Source organism: Phyllostomus hastatus, unplaced genomic scaffold (assembly GCF_019186645.2).
Source record: "Phyllostomus hastatus isolate PE091 unplaced genomic scaffold, TTU_PhHast_1.1 phas_contig_210, whole genome shotgun sequence".
Classification (NCBI taxonomy): Eukaryota; Metazoa; Chordata; class Mammalia; order Chiroptera; family Phyllostomidae; genus Phyllostomus; species Phyllostomus hastatus.
The window spans coordinates 30,341,003-30,351,097 of NW_025333737.1; the positions used below are offsets into that span (position 1 = coordinate 30,341,003).

The 10,095-nt window shown below is 48.9% G+C and overlaps 1 protein-coding gene across 1 annotated transcript; it reads left to right on the plus strand.

Annotated features, from left to right (window-relative positions):
- Window positions 1-3,537: 3,537 nt before the first annotated feature.
- Window positions 3,538-6,112, plus strand: EIF1 (eukaryotic translation initiation factor 1). Its single transcript, XM_045836603.1, has 4 exons — window positions 3,538-3,710; window positions 4,419-4,582; window positions 4,689-4,790; window positions 5,271-6,112. The coding sequence occupies exons 1-4, from the start codon at window positions 3,680-3,682 to the stop codon at window positions 5,313-5,315; spliced, it is 342 nt and encodes a 113-aa protein (XP_045692559.1). The 5' UTR covers window positions 3,538-3,679; the 3' UTR covers window positions 5,316-6,112.
- Window positions 6,113-10,095: the final 3,983 nt, after the last annotated feature.

The following is a 10,095-nucleotide window of genomic DNA, read 5'->3' on the forward strand; positions in this document are numbered from 1 at the left end:
AAAGACAAAAATCACATGATCACATCAGTAGATGCCAAAAAAGCATCTGATAAAGTACAGCACCCATCTCTGATAAAAATGTTCAGCAAAGTGGGAATAGAGGGAGCATAACTCAACATAATACATGCATATATGAGAGACCTACAGCCAATATCATATTCAACGGGTTAAAAACTAAAATCTTTCCCCCTAAGACCGAGAACAAGATGAGGGTGTCTGCTTTCACCACTTTTATTCAACATAGTATTGGAAGTTCTAGCCACAGTGATCAGACAAGAAAAAGAAATAAAAGGCATCCAAATTAGAAAGGAGGAAGTAAAATTGTCATTATTTGCAAATGACATGGTAGTGTACATAGAAAACCCTGTAGGCTCCACAAAAAAACTACTCAACTTAATAAATGAATTTGGCAAAACAGCAGGATACAAAGTCAATATTCAGAAATCGAAGGCATTTTTATACACCAACAATGAACTATCCGAAGCAGCCCTCGCTGGTGCAGCTCAGTGGATTAAGCACTGGCCTGTGAACCAAAAGGCTGTTGGTTCCATTCCATGTTGGGACACATGTCTGGGTTGTGGGCCAGGTCCCCAGTTACGGGTGTGCAAGAGGCAACCAATTGTTATTTCTCTCCCTCTTTCTCCCTCCCTTCCCCTCTCTCTACAAATACATAAATATGATCTTTAAAAAGAAAAAGAAATAAGCCAGGCAGCAAAAGACCATATCAATACCATGTGATCTCACCTATAAGAGGAAACTACTGAACAAAAACAAATAAGCAAAACAGAACCAGAGGCATGGAAACAAGGAACAGACTGACAGCAACCAGAGAGGAGGGGGGAGTGGGATACAGGGAGAAAGAGGGGGAAGGGTCTAGTCAAGGACCAGGTAGAAATGACCAATAGACTGGGACGACAGGGTGGGGATTGACTGGGGAGGGGGGCAGAGGAGTGGGACAGGGGAGAGCAACAGGGGAAAATTGGAACAATTTTATTGTAATAGAACAATAAAAACAATAATTTAAAAACCCAAATGTTGGACCACAGGTTATGTTAAAAGTTCTTACACATCCTCAAAGAGGAGGGAAGGATGCACCAAGGGAGGGCATGCGCAAACACCCTGAGATGAGAAAATGCCAGGTGCTTCATAGAACAGCTATAGAATATGGGGAGTGAGGATACACCACGAGCCTGACCAGGGAGCCAGGGCCAAGGCGGGCCAAAATGATTCTGAAGAAGAACAAAATGGAAGGTCTCATTCTATTGGACATCAAGACACTGCGTGGAGCTCCTATCATGAAGAGAGTGCGGCTTAGGGATAAAACCAGTGGAATAGAACCAAGACTCTAAAAATGAACCCATGCATATATAGAGAAATGATTACGATAGAGAAGGCACAATGAATCGGCGGGGCAAAGATGCGTTATTCAGTAAACGGTGCCGGGGGCAATTGGCTGTCTATATAGGAATGGTAATTAGACCCCTGCTCATACCGCACACAAAATAAATTCCAGATGGCGTAAAGACCTACGAGTGAAAAGCAAAGCTTTAAGACTCTCTCAAAAGGAAATACAGAATAGCTTTACAAACTCAAAGCAGAGAAATGATTTCTTTAATAAGATCTTTTCCTAAAATGTAAGAATGATCAACTGGACCACATTAGGATTTTAAACTTTCACATGTGTGCAGACCTGGAGAGAGAGCTCTGTCATTCACTCTCTCTCCCCAAACCCCTTGCAAGCGGCACCACGTCTGTGAATCCAGGTGGAGAGCAAGTTGGGTCCTCAGCTTCTTGGACTGGGATGGAACAGAAACTTGGATGCCTGTGACTTCCAGCCACAGTTCGCCTTTCCTGACATCACAGAAGTCAAATTATTCATCAAAACAGCACATAGTGAATACAGAATCAAAACAAACTATTAAGTCCACCTCGCTTTCACTACCTTGGGGGGGCCCGGGTTTCAGCAGGCTCTCACTTTGCAGCCCGTGGTGCCAACAATATTGTCCAAAACTTCAATTTATTGGCAATACTTAAAAACCAAGAGTTTTTTTTCAATAAACACCTGGATTTCCAGGTGCTCCAGAAAAAGACCTGGCACAATGGGCTGCAGGTGCGTAGCTGCCGCAGCCTCTCTAACTCTGCCCAGCTCTCACCGCACCCCATCACATCACCCTTCGCTGCCTGCACTCCTTCACCTTACCTGCCTCGCAGCTGCCCCGGAGTCTCAAACCACTTTTTTTTTTTACCCCTGCAACTGAGAGCATTTCAGTAACACGTTGAAAGACCAGGAGAGTTGACTGTGTTGAAGGACACAGTTCACGAACCATCTGGGAAGGCTCTACCCCACACGATGAGAATGACCCACCTTCAGGTGCCTGAACCCTTCTCCTGCCCCCGGAATCCGTTCCTCTCCCTGGAACTCGTGCTAAGGAGCTGGGCATTCTTTCCTTACATCATCTGAATGATAAATTTAGAGGTTAACCTATTTTTAAGTTAGATTCATCTATAATGATATCTGAGATGTCATTATAAATTAATCTAAATGATAAAGTTCAGCTGATCAAAATACATATGTCATAAACAAAAGTACTTTAAAATGGAGCCAGAGCAGCCACGCCAGAGGCACGGCCTTGCCCTCATGCCTCAAACCTTGGAATCTTCAAACAGGACAAAATAACCTTTGGACTGGGCCTAGGACAATACTGTGTCCCAAAGAACTATTTATAAAGATAACAAGAAAGCAAGTTATATTATGACTATGGGACTGAAAATTAAACACATTGTATAAAATTAACATCACCGCGTTATGCTGTCTGCACCAATAGAGACCTTCCCTCTACTGATGTAATTGTTCCCCTTCCTCATAAATACCCATTGGCTTTGTCTCCTAATGGGAACATCATTTGGGCTTCCGCTTAAATCAATGGTTTCTCAATAGCTACTCTTTTGGAGCTCAAATAAACGCTTGCTGCCTCTCACTTTGAAAGGCCTTTTTATGTTTAGGTTAACAAAAGTTGGGGTTATAGTGTTGTATGTTGATTAAAGGGCCACCCTAAATCTTGTAAACAAAGAGGAAGCGGGTGAGTAGGTGAGCACGAGATAGTGGGAATCCGTCCTGTTTGGGAGGCTCAGCATCTAAATACCCTCTGAAGACTGCCCATCTGCTCCACAAAAACCCCTCCTGGGGCAGGTACCGCAGCAACAGGGTCAAAAACGCGGAACTTGACAGAGAACACAGTGCGCAGGCGCGTCCGAAACCACCGCCAGTTTTGTGCGCGGCCGACACCTTCCTCCGGCCAGCACTGCCACCCAAACCGAGCTCTCCCTCCCCCTTCCTCCCTCCCCGAGTCCGGACGCCCTCCCACAGCACTGAGTTACTGCGCAGGCGCCGCTCGCGTCCCCGGCCCTGGACCAATTGGAAGCGCCGGCACCTGGACGCTGGGGGCAGGACGCCGTGGGCGGGGTCGAGACGTGAGGGCAACGCGCTGGCGACACAGGGGCGGCTATATAAGTGAATACAGGCACCGCCCCTCCGCCCCAGTCGCTGAGCCGCAGCCGAGGACTCAGCAACCTTCCCCTCGAGCCCCCCTCGTTTCCCGACGCTCCGTCCCCCCTGCCCACCTTCTCCCGCCGCAGCCTTCCGCAGGCCGTTTCCACCGAGGAAAAGGAATCGTATCGTATGTCCGCTATCCAGAACCTCCACTCTTTCGGTAAGCTAGGGAAAGGCCCCCGCGGGGCGAAGGCCCAGGTGCGGCTGCACGGCGGTCCGGGCTCGGAAACGGGGCCCGGACAGCTTCCAAGCTCTCTGGGCCTTCCTAAATTTGGGCAGAATGAAGGTGTCTGCTCCGGTGGACCCTGGGGACAGGGCCTGGGCCTTGAGGTGGGCCCCTGAGCGTGACCGGAAGGGTAGGGCGAGAGGTCAGTTTTTGGGCGGGCCCTGCGTCTCGGGTGGCGCATTTACTAATGGCTCCAGTGCCACCGCGGGCCACACCCGCCCCCTCCCGCCACCCCTGCGTCACGTCCTTTACGTCACCGCCGTTGTCCCGGCCCCCGGAGAGGGAGGCGGCACCAGCCCTAAGTGACAAATGCGCGCGCCAATGGGGTGGGAAGTTGGCCCCGCCTTGCAGCTCGGGTTCCGGCCGGTTGCATCAGCCGAGTGGGGCGTTGCCTGCCAGCCCTGGCTGCCCAGGCATGTGATCAGTCTCCGAGGGCGGGTCCGGAGGCCGAGACTTTCCACGGGTCTTGGAAAGCCGGCCGTCCCGGACTGACTTGTTAGGGGAGAGCCCACAAAGGACATACCTGATCTGACTCAGCCCTTAGCGATTTCACTGTCAGTTTTCTGCATGCACAAAAGATCCGGTGGGGGGTGACAGTGGCCCCTAAGCCACAACAGCTCTAAACTTGACCTTCCTTTCCAGACCCCTTTGCTGATGCAAGTAAGGGTGATGACCTGCTTCCTGCTGGCACTGAGGATTATATCCATATAAGAATTCAACAGAGAAACGGCAGGAAGACCCTTACTACTGTCCAAGGGATCGCTGATGATTACGATAAAAAGAAATTAGTGAAGGCGTTTAAGAAGGTAGGTCTTGTAGGAAATGAAACGTGCTCACGTGGGGGTGCTGTGTTGTTTTATTTACCGAAAGGGATTATTAGTGCTTCGCCTAATTGCTTTGCATCCTTTGCAGAAATTTGCCTGCAATGGTACTGTAATTGAGCATCCAGAATATGGAGAAGTAATTCAGCTACAGGGTGACCAGCGCAAGAACATATGCCAGTTCCTGGTCGAGGTGAGTTCAGTCACTTGGTGCAGTTGAGCCTCTGCCCTGGCCAGTGTCACATCCTGCCACCTCTGTTTTAATTTCTGCTGGGGAAACAGAAGTTTCATTTTATAAGGCTAAGCAAAATGGTTGAGTTTTGAAGTGCATAAACAAATGTATTGGAAAAACAGAAGGGACTTGTCTGCCTTAAGTGTACTTTTTGTAGAGATCTGCTTTTAAAGATTGCAAATTGACACTGCATACAGACAAGTACTAATGATAAGCAGAGTGTGGGGTTGGCTTTTCCTCCTTGGAGCTAAAATTCTATTATACAGTCAGTTTCTGACCGAGGACCCGAGTTGAGAGCCACCGTGCTCCAATGAGGTGTGCATCTGGGCTCTTGGACTCCCCTTGCCCGGGTAGAAGCAGGAAAACGGGACTACTGCACCAGAATTGGAGGCTCAGACGCTCTGCCCCCCTCTTTAAAATTTCCCCCTTTTTTCTTTGCAGATTGGACTGGCTAAGGACGACCAGCTGAAGGTTCATGGGTTTTAAGTGCTTTTTGGCTCACTGAAGCTTAAGTGAGGATTTCCTTGCAATGAGTAGAATTTCCCTTCTGTCCCTTGTCACAAGTTTAAAAACCTCACAGCTTCTATAATGTAACCATTTGGGGTCTGCTTTTAACTCGGACTAGTGTAACTCCTTCATGCAATAAACTGAAAAGAGCCATGCTGTCTAGTCTGGAAGTCCCTCATTTAAACAGAAGTCAGGCAGGAGGCGCCTGGCAGTGTCCAGCCTGAAACAGAGCAATAACGTGATGTTTCAGCCAAGCGCAAAGCCCCAAGATCACAGGTGGCTACATCTGGCCAGAAGCTCCTTGCCAGAGTTCCCTGCCCTCCTAGAATGTCAGCATCTGAACAGCCCGTGGTGAAGCTGAGAGGAGGGGTGAGGCGGCGACGGCATGTTACCGCTAGAGGGAGCCTGGGGTAGTCAAGGATCTCCAACCTGACCGGTGGGTGGAGCTTAGAGCGGCCACCTTCCCTCTAAGCAGGGTGATGGGGATATTGGGCGTGCCACCAAGGTCTTTTTAACCAGACGTGTCCCAGCTAATTGATGTCCAAACACCAGAATTTGAGGCCAACCTTCTATCAGAGTTAAACTTTTGACAAGGGAACAAATTTCAAACTGATGTGTCGGTCGTGTAGCTAGCTGTAGTGCTCACAACTTAACTAGCAACAGCTGCCCAATGCCGTGTGAAGTAACGAACTGATTTTTGGATTTTTCCCCCTTCAGTTTTAATGTTATGTAATGTATTTAAACCCTTATTTAAATAAAACTTGTTTTCAGAAACATCTGACTTGCCGATTTGATTTTATGTATAGCCAGTCTTGTGTGTGTGAAGGGGCCACAGAAGTGGGCTGTGGACCCGTCTGTTCCCGCAGCTGCTCCACAGGCCTGGACAAATCAGGCCAGGAAAAAACCCTTAGCTGGTTTCCTGAAAGGACACAAGCATGGTGTGGGACTTGACCTGATTTACAAACCCCTGAAAAGATACGCAAGTGTCTGCTACTTCTAGGAAATTGGGTTTGTGGCATTAAAAAGCTCAGTGACCGACGTGTTGCGGAAGCTGAAATGGAGCATTGGCGGGCTGTCCCTGACAGGACCGTGAGAAATGAAGCACATCGAGGGCCGCGTCTGGGTTCTTGTTAAACACAAAATATAATTGTCCCAGCAGCTGGGTCATAAACTAGTCCTGATTTCGGCTAGTGAGATAGGCTGGCAGCTACTGGGAGAGGTGGTAAGAAATCAAGGCTGTACAGGTGATGGTCAGCCTGGAACACGTGGGTGTGGGGGATTTGGTGGGAAGCTGAGCCAGAGGCCAGCACCCTGGGAGCGGAAGAGGATTCTGATAGGTTGTAGCACAAGTCCCTACAAATAGATCTGTTTAATAAACTTAACCACTTGGTTCCATCCATTGGCATTGTTCAAAACATTTAGGCGATACTTTTAAATCCGTGAGATTTGACTACAACAAAGGGCTTTTCCTAGAGGAACTTCAAAGAAGCAACACGAGAGGCCAGACCCACAGAAGACGAACTGAAGTGAAGGAATCACTGTGGGTTGATGCGCAGCTTCTGTGTCAGGCTGCTAACATCCTGTGCCTTTGAAGGACCTCTGGTTTTCTCAAAGGGGGTTATCCTGCGGGAAGCTAGCAACACCACCATTAAGTCAGCTGTCCAGCACCAACCAAAACCACCATCTGCACATACAGGGGGGTTTGTGAACACGCTATTCTGATGGATGTTTTGTGGGTGTATCTTAGACCTGAAATAATAAAGCTTAACTGTCTCCACTGGATGGCTGAGGAAACAACTATGGGAAATTCCAAGGCTGGTAAGGGACAGAACCTCACCTAGAACGCTGTCTGCTCTTCCCACCAGCTGAGCTGTACCTTCGCATTTTAAATAGCCCATTTTACCAACACTGAGTCTTCGTTTATGCAGTGCAAACCCAGGGGAATCGGGACACAAGGGAGTCAAGAAGACACCCTGTTGGGATGTAAGACCAGCAACTGCCTCGTGAGGCAGATAGAGGCCAGTGCCGCCCCCGGCCTGGCCAAGAAGCACAGGACCTCGGAGCACCGGGGTATCTCCCTCTGCCACCCACGGCCGGGGGCCCTCTGAAGCAGGGCACGCTGGGCAGGGGTGTCAAGGCCCAGCGGTGAAAGCACCCAGGACCTTCGGCTGAAACAAAGGCCCTGCATAGAGCAGAAATAGTAGTCTTCTTACCAGCTGCTAGGCCTTTGCCAAGCACTTACACATCAACTCATTGATTACACATCGGCCCCAAGGTAAAACATTCAGAGAGAGAAGCAGCAAGTGGAGAGAAGGGAGGAGAGGAAAATAAGGGCTGGAAAGTCGGTGTGAGGTCGGAGTGGGCTGAGCCACAGCCAAGATTATCCCCTTCTCACCTATTTCCTCCACTCCTTGGTCTCCCTGCCCCACCCCAGGGGGCCGCAGGCCTCCTGCCCATCCCCCAGGCCCCTCTGCAACACAGGCGAGCAAAGACATTTCTTTTTTAGAGAAGAGAAAGGGAGAGAGGGAGGGGAAACATCAGTGTGTGGTTGGCTCTCACGCACCCCCCACTGGGGACCTGGCCCACAACCCAGGCATGTGCCTGACTGGGAATCAAACCAGCCACCCTTTGGTTCTCAGGCCAGTGCTCAGTCCACTGAGCCACACCAGCCAGGGCCAAATATTTCTTAAAATGATGTAATTTAATACAATAAAACCCAATCAGCTAAAACTACACAGGAATTTACAAAACCTACTTAAAGCCTATTCAAATTGCTGTACATTCCATAAATAGGTAAAGAAACTATATTTGCAAACTGAACATTCTACCAAGTAGCTCTAGAATTGACCCCTTCTTCATTTACCATCCTTAGTGCCATTCATGTCAGAACACAGTTCACAAGGCTTTGAAATTAAGTGTTTGCCCTGGCTGGTGTGGCTCAGTGGATTGAGTGCCAGCCTGTGAACCAAAAGGTCCCTGGTTCAATTCCCAGTCAGGGCACGTGCCTAGGTTGCGGACTGGGAGGCAACCCATGAATGTTTCTCTGCCTCTCTTTCTTTCTTCTACTCTCTCTAAAAATAAATAAATCTAAAAAGAAAAATGAAATTAAGGGCTCCTTGACTAATTTTTTTTTTCAGGAGATAAACAATCACTTCAAAATTAGCACATAAGCTCAGATGTTTCAGTAATTTCTTGCACTTTTTTTCTTTTTATGATTTTTTTCTTTGTTTTAAAAATTTCCTTGCACTCTTAAATCCTAATTCAGATATTTATACAATGCACTCTTCCTGGGAAGCTTGTTAAAAATTCAGACTGTATTTGGCTGGAGTGGGGGGGCGTGGCTGGGAAATGCAGACAACTGTAACTGAACAATAAAATAATTTGTAAAAAAAATTCAGATTGTAGATCCCACCCACAAAGAACAGTGCAGCTCGCCTGGATGTCCGCTGATCATTGCTCAGGGCCCCCCTGGTTTTCAAGGGCCTACCAAAGTGTCTAAACTGAAAAGAAATGCATCATCTCTAAAATTCGCCTCAATGACCACAAAATCAGAATGAGTAACTGCTTAACACCACAAAAGGTAACACCGGCCGTAACAGAAACAGAATTCTTGTGTGTAACTACATGTAAATGTAATCAAAGTTCTAGAGACAGAACATTAATTATTGTTAAGGAAAGTTAGATTTGTGAACTTCAGAAACATCTTTTCAAATATGTTACCAAAAAATATGTCTATTGGGCCTGTGGGTGCATGTCATTTATTTCGCAAGAGACATGAGAGCGTCACACTGGAATGCCTGGCCCACAGCCTCTGGGCAACGGCCGGGTCTCGAGAGCCAGAGAGTCTGGCCCCACAGCCCTGATGCATGGGGCCCAGAAACTGGCCGTTTTAACCAGCATCAGCCACTCCTCACGGGAGGGCCGCAACCCACTCCTGGGGAAACGGTGCTGTGGGCGAGGGGGGCTGCTGAGGAAACAGCAGGAAGGAAACATCAGAGCTGAACTTTGGGGAACGTGATCAGGATGACTGCACGTAAGAGGGTTTGAAAGGGGGGCGGTCGGGGGCCAGAAGGTGGTGACCGGCATCTGAGAAACCAGCCCTGAGACTGTGAGATCTCGTGTGTGACGTACCTCTGGGCATTTTCTTGCAAGACTGCCCACGCTTTTATCAGACTCTTAAGAGCGCCCACTACCGAAAACAATTAAGAATCCCCGGTCCACGGTTTCTCCCGGATGCCTACAGAGCCCCAGGGACTAACAAAGGTGTTCCAGGCCCACCATTACAAGCAGCAGCAGTGCCCATGTCAGTGCCAACTTTTAAAACTAATAACTATTTTTGATCACTTGTACCTATCTCTAAAACCGACTGCGTGTTGGGCAGAAGGCGCACGCAGCACACCCCACGGTGCCCCGAAGCCAGTGCGTGACTCCCCCACGCCACAGCCCCCGTGTCCCCAGTCGTCGCCCGGTCACAGCGGTCTGATCGTCGCACAGTTTAAATTCTCTTTACTCACAGTCCTTTACGGCTGATTTGCACCCAGAACGGACAGCTGGCTAAAAACAGGAAGCACGGGGAACGCACGGGGCGTTCATGCGGAGCACAAACACGTCGGTCATGCTGTGCGTGCGTCCAGTCATCGATTCTCACTCCGTCTCTGCGAGACCACAGCGCGCAAGCACCAGAACGAAGGCGGGTGCAGAGAGACCCACCGTGGCGACGGAACGCAAGACCGCTGCTCAGCACCACCTGGGAGCTTGG